This window comes from Macrotis lagotis, chromosome 2, assembly GCF_037893015.1.
Source record: "Macrotis lagotis isolate mMagLag1 chromosome 2, bilby.v1.9.chrom.fasta, whole genome shotgun sequence".
Lineage (NCBI taxonomy): Eukaryota > Metazoa > Chordata > Mammalia > Peramelemorphia > Peramelidae > Macrotis > Macrotis lagotis.
The window spans coordinates 136,046,416-136,066,493 of record NC_133659.1 but is presented as its reverse complement, the minus strand read 5'-3'; the positions used below and the strand labels follow the sequence as shown (position 1 = coordinate 136,066,493).

The 20,078-nt window shown below is 37.0% G+C and overlaps 1 protein-coding gene across 3 annotated transcripts in view; it reads left to right on the top strand.

Annotated features, from left to right (window-relative positions):
• The first annotated feature begins 274 nt into the window (after positions 1-274).
• Positions 275-20,078, top strand: part of LOC141513238 (cation channel sperm-associated auxiliary subunit epsilon-like) — a 193,916-nt gene continuing 174,112 nt past the window's right edge. Inside the window, exons 1-3 of one of the 3 annotated variants that reach the window (XM_074222866.1) lie at positions 275-612; positions 13,254-13,302; positions 19,407-19,480. In XM_074222866.1, the coding sequence (XP_074078967.1) occupies positions 548-612; positions 13,254-13,302; positions 19,407-19,480 (188 nt within the window). In that variant the 5' untranslated portion in view covers positions 275-547. The remainder of the gene's footprint in view (positions 613-13,253; positions 13,303-19,406; positions 19,481-20,078) is intronic. The other 2 variants (XM_074222865.1, XM_074222867.1) reach the window with 2 other exon arrangements.

Genomic DNA, 20,078 nt, shown 5'->3' with positions numbered 1-20,078 from the left:
GGGAGCTTCTCCCCCAATACTGCTCAAGGTAATAAATCCTTTGGTGTCAGTGACTTGGCCAGAATCACAGGGTCCTACAGAGAAGGTGGCACTTTTACTGGAGTCCCCCTGACTTCAAGACAGGACTCTATTCCTCCTCCACTCTGGCTCCCTCCTCTAATGCATTCATGAAGGCTGATTCAGATGCTCAGACTGTTGTACCCAACACGTCACCCCAAAGCCCACTAGCCGACTTCATTCTGTATAAATTCCCTGACCCTTTCCTTCAGGAGTTTCAGAGTAATTTGTTCTCTTTCCCCCAACGTGGCCGGCGTGGCTAGCACAGAGGCTGGCCCGGGCTGGGTGACCCGGCTGGGTGCCCACCTCTTCCCGCTGAGAAGGGGCTGCGACGGGAGCGAGCGCGCGGCCTCCCCGGCAGGCGCAGCGCCGGCCGAAGGCTGGGGAGAGCCGGCGCCCGGGCCGCGCGAGGCCAGGCGGTTGGGCTCAACTTCCCGACTTCGGGGCATGGGGGAAGCGCGGGGGCCGGCGCCCTGAGAGCCTCCTCGCCATGTTCTGGGGGAAAGTGCTCGCTGCCGGAGTGTTGCTGCTCGGCTACAGCTCGGCTTTGTGGAGGTAACAGGGAGACTGGGACCAGGGCAGCGACGTGGCTCCCGGAGTCCAGGAGGCCCCGGGCCCGGCGGGAAGCGTGTAGTCAAGGGCTCGGAGCTGTTTGGGGGAGTTTAGACCCCCCGTGTTCCGTGTGGAAGATGGTGGACAGAAGCTGATCTTGGTCCTCCTCCTCTCCCAAGGAGCCCCTGTCTGCGCTGCCTTTCCTCTTCCTCGGGGCTCCCTTCAGGAGAGAAGGCCGGCTACAGGCCATCCCATTGGCCCGATCCTTTGACAACTGTAACCGCTTTTTAAAAAATGTCTATACTTTTATTTTTAAATAGTATTCCCCCCAGTACATATCCAGATAATTTTTAGCACTCAGTGTTACAAGAGTTTGAAGTTGTTTTTTTCCTCCTCCCTTTCTCTCTCCCTTCATCTCTTAAGAATATAATAGACAATTTGATATAGTTTATACAAATGTGCTATCCTGTAAAACTTATTTCCGTATTAGTCTTAGTTATAGAAGAAGAAACTGCTTAAAAGGAAAAAAATTAAAAATAATGGAAAAACATGCTTCCAATCTGCACTGAGCCCATCGGTTCTTTAGCTAGATTTGGATAACATTTTCTTTTTTGAATTCTTTGCATTTAGATCATTTATGTTGCAGAGAACAGCTGAGATGAATCATCACACAATGCTGCTGATACTGTGTACATTGTTTTCCCTTTTCTTCTCATTTCACTTTGCATCAGTATATATAAATCTATTCAGGTTTTTCTAAAATCTTCCAGTTCATCATTTGTTATTGCACCATAATATTCCATTACCTTTTATATACCACAGCTTGTTCAACCATTCTCCAGTCTTCTGTATTTCTAGTTTTTCCCCCACCACAAAGAGCTCGCTCTCTCTCTCTCTCTCCAATTATATATATATATATGTGTGTATATATATATATATATATATATATATATATATATACACATATATATATATATATATATATTCTTTTTCTTTTTTTTTTGTAAGGCAAACGGGATTAAGTGGCTTGCCCAAGGCCACACACTAGGTAACTATTAAGTGTCTGAGACGGGATTTGAACCCAGGTACTCCTGACTCCAGGGCGGGTGCTTTATCCACTATGCCACCTAGCCGACCCATATATATATATATATATATATATATATATATATATATATAAATTTTCACATGTAATCCTTTTCCCTTTGTTTTGATCTCTTTCAGATATAGCTCTAGTGGTATTTCTGGAACAAATGGTATTCACAGTTTGGACGCTCTTTCTTCATTCTTCCAAACTACTCTTCAGAGTGATTGGATCAACTCACAATTCTACCAACAGTGCATTAAAATTCTAATTTTCCCATATCCTCTCCAATGTTTATCATTTTCCTTTTCTGTCATATTAGTCAGTCTGATAACTATATATCTCAGAGTTGTTTTAATTTGCATTTATCTTATCAAAAGTGAATTAGAATATTTTTTCATATAACTATAGACAGTTTTGATTTCTTCATCTGAAAACTGCCTGTTCATATCCTTATATGCTTATAATTTTGACTCATTTCTCTATATATTTGAGAAATTATCAGAAACCCTTGCTGAAAATATTGTTTTCAATAAGCTTTATGCTTATCTAATTCATATTTTGTTATGCTCTCTATCTTGTTCACAAATTCTTCCTCTCCTCATAGATCTGACAGGTATATTCTTCCTTATTCTTCTAATTTGCTTATGGTGTCACCCTTTATGTCTAAATTATGCTTCCAAATTGGCTTGGTATACAACCTGAGATGTTGGTCTCTATTTAATTTGTGTCCTATTGTTTTACAGTTGTGCCAGCACTTTTTGTCAAATAATGAGTTCTTATATCAAAAACTGTGATCTTTTATTTATGAAATATTAGGTTCTTATGGTCCTTTATTAGTATCTTATGTACCTAATCTAGTTCACTGATCCATCCCTCTATTTCTTAGCAAATAGGTAGGTGTACTGAATACTGCTTTGTAACATAGTTTCAGATCTGGTATTAGTGGGTCCCTTCTTTTGTGTTTCTTTTCCACTAATTCTCTTCTTTCAGAGTCCCTTTTTTCTAGTCCTCTCGAATAATTTTTGGTAGTTTGGTTGATATGATACTGAATATGTAAATTAGTTTAGTCAAATTGTCATTTTCATTATGATTTGTATGAACAATTGATATTTTTCTACTTGTTTAGATACTTCTATTTGTGTGAAAATAGTTTTGTTATTATCTTTATAAAGTTCCTGCATCTGCCTGCAAACACTTCTTTAAAATAATTGAATCAAACAGTAAGAATTAAGTGTAAACAATACCCATATACCTCTGTTGATAAATAAAAAGTTCCCATGAGAGAATGGGTCTTTTTAGGACTATGTATTAAAAGGGAAGAAGCTATCAGAATAAGGAAAAGATTTACTCATCTCCACTCTTAGAATGTAAGCTCTTTGAAGGCAGAGACTGCTTTGCTTTTCTTTATACCCTGACATTTATATAGTGTGTGGGCCACATTAATCACTTAACAACTGATTGATTATCTCATAGGGTTGTTATGAAGATGAAACATGATCATATAAATCTGTCTCACTGAAACCCTAACTATCCCTCTCTGGCAAGTAATGGACAGAAAAAGATAGCACAGTAGCATGAGAATATGTTAATAGGATCTTCCCTATCCTTTGAATCCTCTTTTGTTCTAATTACTGTTCTGGTTATTCATTTATCTTCACTTATATAAAGTGAAACCTGTTAGTAGTGATTGCTCAACTAATATTTTTTTCTAAACTCTATCATAAAAGGACAAAAAAAAGTTGATAACAATTTGTAATAATTACCCTTTTATCCTGAGGTTAATGCATATTCAATCTAATATAACATTAAAAAATACAAGTCAATAAAAATACTATACTTTGTTACATGCCATAGCAGGTGAAAGCATCAGTTGACATTTCTCTATGGGACAAGTGAGTTTCTGACTATAAGTCATTTCCTTCAAATATATATATAATATAAAGAAAATACATTATAGCGATTGTCATTGGGTTTGTTGCAATTTGTGGTTTCTCATGGGAGAAGACACAGAAACTTTACAATCTGCCAATTGACCTTGATGGGGGTCCAAGACAGAATGGGCTGTATATTTTTTGGTTTTCCTTGCACAAGAATTCAGGTAAAGGAAGGAAAAGCATATGAGTAAAATGTGGCAGCTTGCTTATACTTGAAATGGGGATTTATTCTAAAATGCCATTATTCATGACAAGAAAAGGTAAATACTATGCCTTTCTGTTACCAGAGATTTTTTTCTCTGTTAAAATCTCTATGAGACTGAGGTTTCTTTATAATTTTTAGCATTTTCTAAGATAAAATTGTTTCCATGATTTATTTATTTTTAGGATTGTATTATTGAATCTTCAATTTAATTGAAATCCTTTAAATTTCTCCTATTATATTTTTAACTGTGTTGTGGTTTGTAAAAGATGTATTTAGTATTGTTTGAAAATATATGATTTTTTATGTCTTATCATATGGTGGATTTTTTTGTATTTGTACTCCTTATAATTTCTATTCAATTACTGACAGAGATAAAATGTACCTAATTTTCCTAAAATTCTGTTCAGTTCCTTAAGTCCTTTATTTATTCTGTTAGATTTTTCTAGTTCTAAAAGGGCCATATTAGTCCACAACAATTACTATTTGGGGGCGGCTAGGTGGTGCAGTGGATAGAACACTGGCCCTGGAGTCAGGAGGACTTGAGCTCAAATGCAACTTCAGACACTTAATAATTATCTAGCTGTGTGGTCTTGGGCAAGTCACTTAACCCCATTGCCTTACAAAAAAAACTAAAAAAAATTGCTATTTTGCTATATTATTCTCCCCAAAATTTCATGAGCTTTTCTTTGACCAATTAGATAATTATGTCATTTGTTACACATATATTAACTATAAATATTGTTTGTTTATTGTATCTTTAAACATAGTATAGCTTCCCTGTTTGTAGAACCCTTTGCAAGGTGAGTTTCCATATTTGGTGTCCACCTGACCTACCTGATGCATCTGTGACTTCAAGATGCTGTAGTATGCATGAAATAATCCTTTTCAGCAGATTTACTTAACCATGTTGAGGGTAATTGAGGGTAGTCTCAAACCTGTCAGTGAGCTAGGGGGTAATCTACCCCAAGCATGTGAAGATATCCCCTGGTTGAATGGAAAGAGAACAATTTGTTCTGCCTTGAAGGCAGAATGAAATAGGCTCTGGCACATTGAAGACAGACACCAAAATCATCCACTCCATCTCACCATTTGTCATCACTGTCTTGCCACAGGACTTAGATGACTCTAGAGGAACAGTGAAGCTGTTGACTTCATGTAGCTCTACCTCACTTAAATTTAATATATGTATGAATGAAAAGACATCATCTATATTATCATTTCATTTTTACCTATCTCAAGAGTCCTGTGGTGACAGGCAAGTGATGAAGCAGCAGATATGATATATTGGGAGCTGTAGTCACAACCCTGTACACAAGTAGTCCAGACGATAGGATCATTTTCTCACTAGAAGCATTAATGGGATTTGGCCAACCCCCTGAATATCTAAGCAAGTTTTTAAAGATTACACTGCTCACCACCTGGTGTGAGGAAGGGCTAGAAAAGGTGCCCTAAAAATTTCCTGCTCAGCCAACTCTAGCTTGGTTACTATGACAGGTAGGGATTTCACCCTGCTGTTGAAACAAACAAACAAAAAACATACAGAAACTTCTGCAAAGATGATTCCACTCACCTTTGGTATATGGATTATGCACTCATAGTACAAAATCCAGTAGACCTGAAAGACAAACAGCTTTTGTTTCAAGAGAACTCAGCAACTATCACATCCAAATAGGAGCCATGAGTGGAACAAGACTGTCAAATGAAAGCCAGCTTTCTGAAGTTGTAGCTGGATACATGATTTTTCTGAAAGAGCCTTCCTGAAGGAGAGTGCTGTGAAGCTGGGTAGGTTTTGCATGAGCACTAATCTAGTCAACAAGCTTGTATGCCTACTAAAAGAAGTGAATGACATAATCATCATAATGCCACTGCCACATACCAGAAAGCACCACACTACCATCATCAATGCATCTGCTCTCATTTGGATAAACCCTGATGAATTCAAAGAAAAATTTTATGAAGACCCTTATCATCGACATACCAAAAGAAGGCATAATATTGGATGACTTTAATGCAATAGTAAGCTCATACTATCAGATATGACAGGCAAGTCATTAAGAGGAATGGAGTTGGAAACAGCAATAGCAATAGTTGCTTATGACTGAGGACTTGTGCATTTCAGCACCTCATGCCCAATACTGTCTTTCATTTACCAAAATGCAATAAAAGCTCATACATGCACCCTTACAGCAAATATTAGCATCTAATAGACTATTCTTTGGTTTGCTTGGGGTTTTTTTGGCAAGGCAATGGGATTAAGTGGCTTGCCCAAGGCCACACAGCTAGGTAATTATTAAATGTCTGAGGTCAGATTTGAACACAGGTACTCCTGACTCCAGGGCCAGTGCTCTATCCACTGTGCCACCTAGCCACCCCAACATCTAATAGACTATTGATTGTAAGGAGAAGAGTCAGACAGGATGTGAGAATTACACAGGCAATGTGTGGTGCAGAGTGCTGACTGATCATAGACTTAGTCTCTCAAGCTAAATAGCAGCATTCTACTGAAGCTAAGGTCCCAAGACAAAATGACCATCAAAAGAATAATGTCAAGAGATTAGAGCACTAAACTCAGTGGGAACAGTTTTCTGTTAACTTGAAGGGAAAGTTATCCAACACACAGCTGACAACAATGGAGCAGAAAAGGAGTGGGCTGCTTTCAGAAATTTGGTATACAGCACTCCATTTACTCATCTGGGACAGAAAACACTTGCAAATATCAAGACTGGTCTGATGAAAATGAAGGGGAAATACAGAAGCTGCTGAATGTAAAGGAGAATGCCACCATTTAACAGGAAGATAGTTCATTCATCTCTAAGAAGGCCACTTTTAATTCCATCAAAAGTAAAGTGTGGGCCAGCTAGGTGATGCAGTGGATAGAACACTGGTCTTGGAGTCAGGAGGATCTGAGTACAAATCCGGCCTCAGACCCTTAATAATTACCTAGCTGTGTGACCTTGGGCATTAACTCCATTGCCTGATAAAAGCCAAAAAAAGTGTAAGTGAATAAGACCGATGATATTCATTTTCTATAGAGAGCAACAATCCAAAGCACTTTTATAATGTTCAGAAGGTAATTTCTGAGTCAAAGACCTATAGTGAATTTCAACTACTAATGGAGCCACATTGATTTTAGTGGTAAGGATATGATCCTAAAGAGATGGACTGAATACTTACATACTGGGCTCAGTCAATGCTGAAACCTCCAACCATTTACCTCAGGTTGAAGTCAATCTCTCCCTTACTGAAGTTCCAGTGAAGAGGAGGTTTTTAAATTTCATAAGACTCCTTTTGTGTGTCAAAGCACCTGGAGCAGATTCCATTCTAAATGAGATCTACAAGGTGTGGAGTCCATTACTAATACAAAAGCTTCCTGAAAATTTCCAGGTTATATGGCATGAAGAGTTTATCCCCCAGGAATTTAAAGATGCCTCCATTGTCCATCATCTATCGCATTGATGTTAAACTCTTTAATTTGAAAAGGTTACAAGCCAAGGCCAAAATGGAGGTAGTGTTGGTGCATGATTTTCTGTTTGTAGATGATTGTTTTTTTTTGGGGGGGGGAATAAAACAAAAATTTATTAAAAGAAGTTACAACACATAGGAAGGGATAGGTAGAGGGAGAGAGGGAGAGATAAAAGAACAGCCAAGCAGCACTGGCTGGGCCAACAGGTCAGAGAAGACTGCAGCCTTGAGTGGGAGTCCAGCCCAGGTTTTTATGTCTTGCTTCTCATCCAGAAGGCAAAAGGTGAATTCCCTTCCCTTACTGAATCTGGAATTAGGTAGAAGGTGAAGCCTAAGGAGATCAGGATACAAATTTTACATTAAACAATGAATCAATGATAGTCAATTTACATTTCAAGAGTAGGTGGTAGTCAATTTGCATCACCACTCAATTTCTACCTTCATCTTTCCCCCTGCATCATTCCCTTCAAAATTTGAGACCTAGATTCTTCTGGGCCTTTCAGAGTCCATTTGGTGAGGACTTCATTGAGGCAGGTTTCAGAGAATGATTAGCTGGCACAGCTGGTTGGCATCCTGCAGAGGCTGGTCTTGGAGACATACAACTATGGAGCTCAATCCAATTTCCCAAGTCTGAGCAGGGAATTTTTCTCCTTGGCTGGCTCACCATTATGTAGTTTGGTTCTGCCTATGAGGAATCATTATTCAGACTCCAGAAAGCAAGGGTGGAAATAAAACAAAAAATTTATTAAAAGAAGTTACAACACATAGGAAGGGATAGGTAGAGAGAGAGAGAGGGAGAGAGGGAGAGATAAAAGAATAGCCAAGCAGCATTGGCTGGGCCAACAGGTCAGAGAAGACTGAAGCCTGTAGATGATTGTTTACTCAATGCAGCCTCTGAAACTGAGCTACAACAAAGTATGGACTGATTCTTTGCTACTTGTGCTAATTTGGGGCTAACAAAAACAAGAGAACACAGGTGCTCCCTCAGCTAGCACTACAATATCCATACATAGAACCATTGGTTATAGCAAATGGAGAAGTTTTGAATGTGATGGATAAGTATACTTAACTTGGCAGTATATTTTAGAGGGATGTATATATTGATAATAAGGTTGACATACATATTGCCAGAACAAGCTCAGTGTTTCAGATGTTCTGAAGAAAAGTGTGGGAAAGAACAGGTATTAAACTGAATACCAAATTGAAGGTCAACAGAGTTTTTGTGCTGACCTTATTGTTGAATGCCTGTGAAACCTGAACAATGAACCAGCACCATACCAGGAAACAGAATCACTTCCATTTGAATTGTCATCACTTGGTAGGTTAAAAAGCAGACACTGAAGTTCTTTCTTGAACATTCAAACCCAACCACAGAGAATACAACTCCAATGGGCAGGCCATATTGGTTGAATGCCAAATGCATGGAAAACTTAGACAGGGCAAGATCCCATATGATGGTCAGAAAAATTGATACAGGACATTCTCAAGGTTTTTTTGGGTTTTTTGTTTTTTTTTTAGTTTTTGCAAGACAATGGGGTTAAGCAGCTTGCCTGACTCCAGGGCAGGTGCTCTATCCAGTCACCCCCAAGGTTTTTCTTAAGAACTTAGGAACTTGGGGCAGCTAGGTGGCATAATCGATAAAGCACCAGCCTTGGAGTCAGGAGTACCTGTGTTCAAATCCAGTCTCAGACACTTAATAATTACCTAGCTGTGTGGCCTTGGGCAAGCCACTTAACCCCATTTGCCTTGCAAAAACCTAAAAAAAAAAAGAACTTAGGAACTTGGGTGGCTAGGTGGTACAGTGGATAGAGCACCAGCCCTGGAGTCAGGAATACCTGAGTTCAAATCTGGCCTCAGACACTTAATAATTACTTAGCTGTGTGGCCTTGGGCAAGCCACTTAACCCCATTGCCTTGCAATAACTAAAAAAAAAAAAAAAACCTTAGGAACTGAATGCATTTTAGGAAAGATACTGGCACTGGTGAACCTTCATCAGAGAAGGTTGCTGTGCTCTTTGAGCAAAACAATTGTAATTGAAAGGAAAATGCAGATATGCAGATTTAGAGAATCCACCCCAAATATTCATATGGCCTATTTGTGCCCAACTTGTAGAATATTCTGAGTTCATATTGGTCTGATCAGTCACAATTGTACACATTGTAACTTGACTATAACATAGTAATGTCATGTTGGTTCTCTTCAAGAATGAAGGACAACAGCCATGTTCTCTGCAAATTCTTTTAACCATCTGTATGCTTTATTGTTGCCTTGTCTAAGGTCACAATTGCCTCCCCTTCTTTCCTTGGATTCCTCTGATGCATTATAGATTCTATCATAGCCCCTTTATTTTTAATTAAGGATTGTTTCTGAATCTTTCTGTCACTCTTCTGTATTTCAAGGCTGAGAGAATACAATTGACTTTCAGAGTTAATGTCATTATTTTCCCCCTTCTTAAATATTTTATTTTTAGCCTCTGCCTCCTCCTTTATGATGAAAAATTAAATGGGGGGTGAGAGGAAGGGAAATGGATCAGCACTAGTGGTCTGTAATTGGAGTTATAGGACCCCATTGCTTTACAATGAGTCTTATCCTTCCCTGCCTCAATTTAATAGTCCCTTTATAATTTACCCCCTCATAACACACACAACTGAAATGGTTGGTTTTTTACCCATGCACTAATTCTTTCTCAAATTTTTTCTTTTCCTCACTCTCTTCCCACTTATTTTGCCTTTTGAATTAATTTACACACTTAATTCTGTTTGTTCAACTTTGTTTCACCTATCTAACCTTCATATTTTTATCTTTCTTCTGATATATCACAATTATGAACAATATTAATTTCCTTTCTTATTCATTTGTTATTCTTCCTTTTCTCTTCCCTTTTCTTTTCTCTCCTAACCCCCCCCCCCCCAACAAAACAGAACAAAACTATGCTCATGGCCTGAATTTATCATTCTTTGATCTCTGACTCTTGGAGTCTATGATTCTGAAATGACAGTGATTCCTTTTCCCTTGAATAGGATATAAGCACTTTCCCATCATTTAAGTCCTTTAAAAAAGCCCAAATGTTTTTATCTTTCTGGATTTCTCTCATATCTTCCCTTTGTAATTCAAAGATTACTTCCAGCTGTAGTTTTCTTGGTAGGAATGCTTAGGAGTCATTGTTCTGGTAAAGACTTTCTTTTGTTTATAGGATTATTTGGCTTTTCAATATAAGTAATTTTTAATTGAGAATCTTTTCTTTTGCATTTGTATATAATAATCTTCCTGCAAAATCTTGTGTGATCCTGGCTCTTATCTCTCTTCTTTTTGATCATTTTCTTCCTGACTATATTCTTTTTTTTTTTTGACCTAGAAACTCCGGATTTGGGATGATATTCATTTGTATGAATATTTTAAGATTTTTTTCAGGAGGAGCTGACTTCCTGATTCTTTTTTATTTCCATTTTTCTCACTTGTTCTAATACTTAAAGATAACTTTCATTTATGATGCTTTGACATATCATTTCTGAAGGGTTTGGTTATTTAGTTGGTTATGCTTTTCTGTGAGTACAGTATTTCTTGGAAGTATTTCCTTCTCTTGTTTCCAAAGTTATTTTTAAAATAGTAAATAACTTATGGGCTCTAATTTAAAATAACTTGCATTATAATATTTTTATTTTTATGATATCTGCCAGGATTCTTCCCTCCTCCCATAATAGGTATGCCACAAGGATTACTTTTACCTTAGAGGTGACAAAGCTGCCCTCAGGACTTGATTGGCCCTTGCCTCCCTTGACAACTTCCTGGTCACTTAAGGAATTAAAACATTCTTCCCACCCCACTCCCAAATACAGACAGGGTACTCAGTGCCTCTCTTGCTCATTAGATATTTGAATACCATACAAGTCTGCCCTGCTGTTCAAATTGAGATGAAAGATATCATGTGAATAGAAAGTAAATGCCTCCTTATTACATATTCATGTTTATTAGGGCAAAGTAAACTTTTTCTTCAATATCTTCTCCAGAATTTGCAAGTGTCTCATTTTATCCCAAACTTGAACCTGAACAGGGTGCATCAGCTAGGTGGTGCAATGTATTGAATGGTGGGACTAGAATCAGGAAGACCTGAATTCAAACCCAGCCTGAGTGACTTACTAACTATATGATCCTTGGCAAGACACTTAATCACCCTGTTTGCCTCAATTTCTTCAAATACAGAAGGGAGATAATAACATCATCTCCCTCTCAGGATTATTGTGAGAATCAAATGAGATAATATTTGTAAAGTGCTTAGTTGGGACCTGGCACATTGTAGGCACGTTGTATAAACAAATGCTTGTCTCCTTCCCTTCTCTTACTGATGTCAGGCCTGCCCAAAATAGTTACTTAACTTTTGCATTCCTTTGGTACCACTAAAATTCAGTATGGTAACCACTTGGGTAAGATTTTATACTTTCTGCTTCAGGTTTTTATTACCTCTCCTAGTGCTCTAATTTCATTTGTTCATTTTTTCCATTGACTCTTATCCTTGTTGTTTCTGAGATTCTGCTTATAATTATTGCAGTGTTATTTTCATCTGACGGACTGATGCCTATGCTGGGATATCCTTTTGCTCCCACAGAGTCACACAGTTAGTAAGGGTCTGAACTTAGGAAGATGAAGTGTTGATTGAATTTAATTGAACTGGCTTAGCTGAAACTTGTAATCTTTTCCAGAAGTTCCAAAAACATTTCATTTTAGAAATTTATAATTGCTCTGCCACCTATAACTTCATCTCTTATACATGAATTTATGTCTCAAAAATAAGAGGAAAATTAAGTTCACACACTGTTTCGCTAGGTTCAGAGGGAAGTTGACCTTAATAAATAGCTCATTGCTTTTATTGTTGTTATTTTGTATGAAGAGGTATATTGCAAAGACTACTGAACTTAAGTTCAAATACTAACTGTAATCCATAGGAAAGGTCTTTGAGTCTCAGGCAACCCTCTAATATTTATTTATGAAAGTCAAGTATTAACATTTTGTGGAAAAATCAATGCTAAATGAACCTTACCATTTAGTAGAACAGTTAGAAGGAGCATATATAGACAATGCCATAGGAGGGAATTGAATTTGAAGGTATAATGTATTTAAAAAATGGAGTTAATGGGTGAGAAAGGAATATACTGGGAGATAGGGAAAGGAGAGGTACTATGGGGCAAGTTATTTCACATAAAAGAGACATGTAAAAACTTTTGCGATGGATTGGAAGAGGGGGAAGAAAAGGGGGGAATAAATGATTTTTACTCTCATCAGAAATGATTCAGAGAGGAAATGACATACACATTAGATATAGAAATCTTCTTATCCTAGAGAGAAACAGGAGAGAAAAAGGATGGGAGAGGGGAGTATAGGAGGAGGGGATGAAATGTAGGTGATAGAAGACGGGGTTATTGTGGGAGAAGGTGGTCAGATACAACACACTTTTGAGGAGGTGGGATGGTGAGAGAGAGAGAGAGAGAGAGAGAGAGAGAGAGAGAGAGAGAGAGAGAGAGGAATAGAATAAAGTGGGGGAGGAGGAATAGGATGGAGGGAAATACAATTAGCAATAGCAATTGTGGGAAAAAATATTGGAGCAATTTCTCTGATATATTTATGATAAAGAATGCTATCCATCCCAAAGAAAGAGCTTATTGGAGTCTGAATACAGACTTTTTCTCTTTATTTTTCTTGAAGTTTCTCTTTCTTTGGGGGGGGGGGACAATTTTGTTTACTTTTGCAACATGACCTTTGTAGTAATACATTTTTAACCTACAACAAGTAACTTGCTTTCTCAATAGGGGGAGTGGGGTGGCAGCAAGGGAGAGAATTTGAAATTCAAGGTTTTGGAATAAATGTTGAAACTTGCCTTTGCATATAGTGGGGGTAAAATTTTAAATCAAATAGATAAAAAGTTCAAAAAATTAATTTTAATATTTGTTACTTTTTTCCATAGATATAGAACAAATGTCAATAACTATGCTATTATAAGTACCAGAACAACTGTAAGTATCTAATGCTTTGAGTTTTTTTAAATTTAATTTGAGTATTAATGTTTATTTGTATGGAATTGTATAAATATATAAAGAATTGTATAAATGAGGATAAATCCAAATAGAAGTCATCTTGACATTCCTTCATGGGCAGCTTTCAGCTGCTACTCTTTACCAATTTAAAGATTTTTCCCTACATGTCATTAGAAGATAATTTTTTAATTTTTCTTCATTCAGATAGAAAAAGTAAAATCTTCAAATGTAGCCCTAATTCTAAAGACTTACTTTCTTCAAAGACTGATTCCAATAGGATGGCTTTTCTCACCTTTCTTTGATCAGTTTCAAAAAAGTACAGTCCTAGTTTCCTGACTAGTTAATTATTTTCCTTTTAACTAATCACTGAACCCAAACTCTTATAGACTTAGCAAAGTTAACGTTGAAAGGACCACAGAAAGGAAATATGCATTTATCACATGTCTGGTAGGTACAATTTTCAAATATTATTTCATTTGATCCTCACAACACTCCTTTGAGGAAAGTGCTTTATTTTTTTTGTTTTTTTTTTCGAGGCAATGGGGTTAAGTGGCTTGCCCAAGGCCACACGGCTAGGTAATTATTAAGTGTCTGAGGTTGGATTTGAACCCAGGTACTCCTGACTCCAAGGCCGTTGCTCTATTCACTGTGCCACCTAGCTGCCCCCTAGGAAAGTGCTTTATAATCCCCATTCTACAGCTCAGGAAATTGAGGCAGACTGAGGTTAAGTGACAAAGTGACACAGCTAAGGATACTCTAAGACCAAATTTGAACTGTCTCCAGCATGGCATCTACTATCAAACCCATATCTAAAATATACTTTCTACTATGGTATCCCCAATAAGTGTACATTGAGCCTTTTGTTGCTGACTTTCAGAAAAAGAGATCTCTTTACTTCCCAAGCAAATGGTTCCACTTCTGGACAGATCTTTTATTTAGAAGCTTTGTCCTGAATCAAGTCTAAATTTGCTTCTTGAAAATTTCTATCCATTGCTCCTTGTATGCCAAGCAGAACTAATCCAATTTCCTTTCCAAGTAATAACTATTCAAGTTCCTGAAGATATCATGCCTCACCCTTACTTTCTCTGTCTTAGATAAATGCCATCACTTCCCTCAAATGATCTTTATATGACATAGTCTAGGGGTATTTCACTGTACTATTTTCCTTCTTCTGAGTGCTCTCAAGTTTATCATTGATCTTCCTAATTTGAAATCTTCCTAACTGGACACTGTATTCATATGAGGTTACAAAGAGAACAACCACTGATCTTGGTATAATTCTTGCACTCTTATGTTATATTTTTACTATGTATTGTGGCCTGTAAAGTTGTATTGGATAAATAACTATCATATGTGAATTAAAGAATGTTTGATATGTACCTATGCATTGTTCCTTGGCATCAGTTATGAGTTATAGGATCTACACATTTTTTTACTACTAGGGGAAACCTGAGGTATTGAGGAGTTTCAGAGTCATTTGAAAATCATGCTCTGGTAACTTGACTGTAATTTAAACCATTCTGATTGGAAACATTAAATTTGTACTCCTTAGTTTGATTTTTTCCCCCCTATTAACAGATGGAACTCCTATTCAGGAGGTACAGATCAATACCTATTCTAGCAGTCATTGAACATTTAATAATCACCTACTGGTGCTCTACAATTTGGAGTCTTCAAGAGATGTCTGAGAGTTTAAATGACTTGTCCAGGTGTGCACAGCCAGTGCAGCTAGCATGTTTAAAGATTGGGACTTGGGGGCAGAGCCAAGATGGCAGCGTGAAGGCAGCATTTCCCAGGAACTCCTTCCCCTCAAAACTCCAAAAACCAACAAATTATGACTCTAGCCAAAATTCAGAGGGGCAGAACCCACAGAAAGACTGAGTGATACATTTTTCCAGTCCAAGATAACTTAGCAGTTCCATGGGAAAGGTGTGTTTCACCAGAACCTGGTCACAGCACAGCCCTGGAACAGCTTGAAGGAGTGGGGAGAGAATTCTGCTACATCAGTTAGGGAGCACAAGCCACAGAACCTGTAGAAAGAATCAGGAGAAAGCAGCCTGCACTCCCAGAGCAAAGACCACAGACAGTAAGGGGGTCAGGGAAGACTGTAGAAATTTTTCTGCTCTCCCTCGGAGTAGGACTCTGCTGTTTGCCTACACTCAGATCCACCTTGCAGTTTGGGCTTCCCTACTAAGATAACCAAGCAGGACTCCTCCTTACAGCTCCAGGGCAGAGGGAAGTGAAGTGGTCATCTACATATCAAAGCACAGGCAAGAGAGCATAAGACCTTGGGAGAATAAAGATCCCAGTGGGATATCCCCCCCGCCCCCCAAAAAAACCCAAAGCCTTGGAAGTGTTGTAAATTAGTCTTGGGCTGAGGAAATGCATAAACAACAGAAAAAGAATTTGACCATAGAAAATTACCTTAGTCCCATGAAAGATCAAAACACATATTCAGATGACAACAAAAATCAAAGTTCCCATATCCAAAACCTCCAAGAAAAATAGAAAAAGGGCTCAGACTATGGATGAGCTAAAAAAATACTTTGAAAAACAATTAAGGGATATGGAGGAATGAGAGATGCAGAAAAATCATGAAAACCAAATCAACAGCTTGGTGAAGGAAATAGAAAAAAATACTGAAGAAAATATGTTAAAAACCAGTTTAGGCACAATGGAAAAAAGCAAAACAAAAGGCAAATGAGGAGAAGAATGTTTTAAAAAGCAAAATTGGCCAGCTGGAAAAGGAGATAAAGAAAGCTCTCTGAAGAAAATAACTCCTTCAAATGCAGAATGGAACTAAAGGAAGCTGATGACTTTGCAAGAAATCAAGAAGAAATAAAACTCTTCCAAAAAATCCATAAATTAGAAAAAAATGTGAAATATCTCATTGGAAAAACAACCAACCTTGACAACAGATCCAGAAGAAATAATTTTGAAATTATTGGGCTATCTGAAAGCCACAATCAGGAAAAGAGCCTAGACTTCATTTTTTTAAGAAATAATACAGCAAAATTGCACTGAGATCATAGAAGCAGAGGGTAAAATAGAAATTGAGGGAATTCACTGGTCACCTCATGAAAGAGATTCCAAAAGAAAAACTTCCAGGAATATTACAGCCAAATTTTAAAACTCCCAAATCAAAGAGAAAATTCTAAAAGTTGCCAAAAACAAAATTCAACTACCAAGGCTCCATAGTCAGGATTACATAGGATCTGGTAGCATCTACATTAAAGGCTCCTAGGGATTGGAATATGATATTCTGGAAGGCAAAAGATCTTGGTTTTTCAACCAAGAATCAACTACCCAGAAAAACTGAACATCCTCTTTCAGGGGAAAAGATGGATTTCCAATGAAACAGAGGATTTCAAACTTTCCTATTGAAACAACCAGAGCTGAACAGAAAGTTTGATCTCCAAATGTAGGACTCTGGTGAACCATAGAGGGAGTGAAAGAGAAGGACTTAACTGTGAAGAACTTAATGATATTGGACTGTTTGTATTCCTGCATGGGAAGAAGATATTTATAATTCGTATGAACTTTCTCATTTATAAGAGCTGTTTAGAAGGATCATATATAGATAGGACATAGAAAGGAGCAGAATATAATGGTATAATATAGTAAAAAGATGGAATCAATGGGTGATAAAGGAAAGTACTGGGAGGAAGGGAAAGGAGATGAAGAAGAAGCTAAGAAATTTCACAGAAGAGTCAGGAAAAATCTTTTTCAATGGAGTGGAAAGGGGAAAGGCAAAGGGGAATGAGGGGGGGATCTTCATTCTCATCTGAAATGGCTCAGAGAGGAAATAACATGCCCACTTAATAGGGTGAGGAAATCTATCTTACCCTAGAAAAAAATGAGAAGAAAGGGATGGGATAAGGGGGAATTGGGGGAGGGAAGGGGTGGGATAGGTGATAGAAGAGAGGGAAGATTGAGTGGGAGGATATTCAGATACAACACAGTTTTGGACAGGGCCAGGATGAAAGGAGGGAGAGAACAGAATAAATGAGAGTGGGGAGGAATAGAGTGGAGGTACAGCTAGTAATAGCAACTATGGGAAAGATACTGAAGCAACTTCTCTGGTGGACTTATGATAAAGAAGGCAACTCACCCCAGAGACAGAGCTATTGGAATCTGAACACAAACTGAAGTACATTTTATTTTCTCTCTCACTATTCTTGAGGTTTCTCATTTTCTTGGGGAGGAGCAGGGTTTATGTTTACTCTTATGACAAAATTATTATAATAATAGTAATAATAAATTAAAGTTCACTTGCAAAAAAAAAAGATTGCAACTCAAACCCATTTCTTACTCTCACTGAAAAGTAATATAACATTTTGTTTGTTTCAAACTACATAATATCAATTTTATTCATAAGAGCAATCAACTTTGATGCTGTAGTATCACAATCAATTGCTTTTTAAATTATTGTAATCAACTAAAATTATAGATAACTTTTTTCATATTTCATAGTCATTGTGATTCATGAATTTTGACACAGGACTGATTGAAAGATACATAATATATGCTGGAAACAATCTCTATGTAAAGGGACAAATGATGAGGCTATCATAAGAATTCAGAGTTATGTGTAATTAGGCTCTGGACTAAGGATATTTGCAATGGGAATGAAGAAGAAAGGACAAATACAAGAGAAATTTCAAACAGAAGAATTCATATAACTTAGTTTGAGTAGAATAGAAAAAGGTGAGGACAGTCCTCATTCTCACAGAGTAGAGAAAGATCTTTGCCTAACCATCTGGGTATTCAAAGGGATAATTATATCACAGATTGAATAGGGAAAATTAATGAGATAACCTAGTTTTGAATGGACAAAAATAGGGGACTGGGGAAATGAGTTTAGCATTAAATACATTGTGTTTGAGATAATGGCAGCACAACATAGGATCATAGATTTCTAGCTGAATGGGGTATTTGCAGCCTGTTGAGTTTAACCCCCCTAACTTTACAGATGAGAAAATGGTGACCTGAGTTAAAAAATAAAGGGGAAAAAATCAGGAGTAAAAAGCATAATTTGTACAGAAGAACATACTCTGCCTGGATGACAAGACAAACAAAATTCTGTGATGAACTGCAGGGTGACTCAGTCATTTGATGATAGAAAATAGAGAACCAGTGATATATTTCAAGGTTTATTTCTCATGCTATATATCTATCAGATTGGGGAGGTGACATGGTACAGAAACATAATTAATTTTTCTGGAGAGTTTTGGATAATTTTCTAGCAGCATCATAGACTAGTCTACTGTACCTCTCATGACTCAACTATGGCTATGAGAGAATAAATTATGATCCACTTTTTCTTTTTCCCTCTGTATCATGTAATTTCCCCCCCTCCTTTCACAACACAATAGTTCTAAGGTACCAATGACACACTACCAAGACAAATACAGTCATTTTTTCTCAGTGTTCTTCTTTTTAAACATCTGCTGTCCTGAACTCCACTGGTTACCCCTTCTTTCTTGAAACTCCTATTTCCTTTGATTCCATGACACCCCACTAAGCTAGATGTTCTACTAGCCTACTGCTTATTTCTTCTCTATCTTTTTTGCACACTGGCATCATTCTTTTTACTCTTAAGTGTGAGTATTCCAGGTATTAGTCATGATCTCTCTTCTCTAATCATTCTACAATTCATTTCTTAGAGTTATCATTCATCCTCATTTCTTTGACTACTACTACTACTACTACTACTACTGCTACTACTACTGCTACTACTACTTATACATATGACTTAAGAATTAATATCTTATACCCCAAACTTTCACCTGAGTGTCAGTTTTATACCCAGTTCTTGAGGTAAAGGAGCAAAAGACTAGCCTGGGTTTAGTATCTTAATAATAAAAAATGAAGGGGTGGCTAGGTGGTGTAGTGGATAAAGCACCTGCCCTGGAGTCAGGAGTACCTGGGTTCAAATCTGGTCTAAGACACTTAATAATTACCTAGCTGTGTGACCTTAGGCAAGCCACTTAACCTCATTTGCCTTGTAAAAAAATCTAAAAAAAATTTAAAAAGTCTTTAAAATTGTTATAAACATTACTTATTCTTCTATATTTCTTTAGATCCATTTAGAATATATTGGACCAGATTTTATACAATGGGATATCCCAAAAAGTTGCCATACTAAAAATCCAAAGTAAGATTTTTTTTAATAGTAAAAAAGTGGTTATGTATGTATGTATGTATGTATGTATCTATCTATCTATATACATTTGTTGCATATGCTTGTATTTAATGTATATTTGGAATTATTTCTGGTGCAGTTGCCAAAATTTGAAGGGAACTGTGATACAAAGATTACTTTTAAAATAGAAAAGCAATTATTGAGGACTGATGTAGGCAGAGATTCAGTCATAATAATGCAAGGGCTGTTATAAAGATCAAATGAGGTAATTTGTGTAAAGCAATTTTATCAACCAATGATTTAAAAAAATAATGCAATTAATTTTCCATGCAAGCAAAAAAAAATAGAAAGTCAACAAAATAAATACTCCCATTAAAAAATAGAAATTGTTAAAAGCAGAGAAAAATAAAATTAAAAACAACAAAACCACCAATTTAATAAAATTATAGGTGGTTTTTTAGAAGGAAGAAAATAATAAATCACCAGCTAACCTAATTTTAAAAAGAGGAAAACCTTTAAGAAAATCTTTATGACAAAAATAAAAAAGTAGAATTCACAAAAAATGAAAAGAAACATAAATATTTATTATAAAATTTTTTTGCCCTGTGAT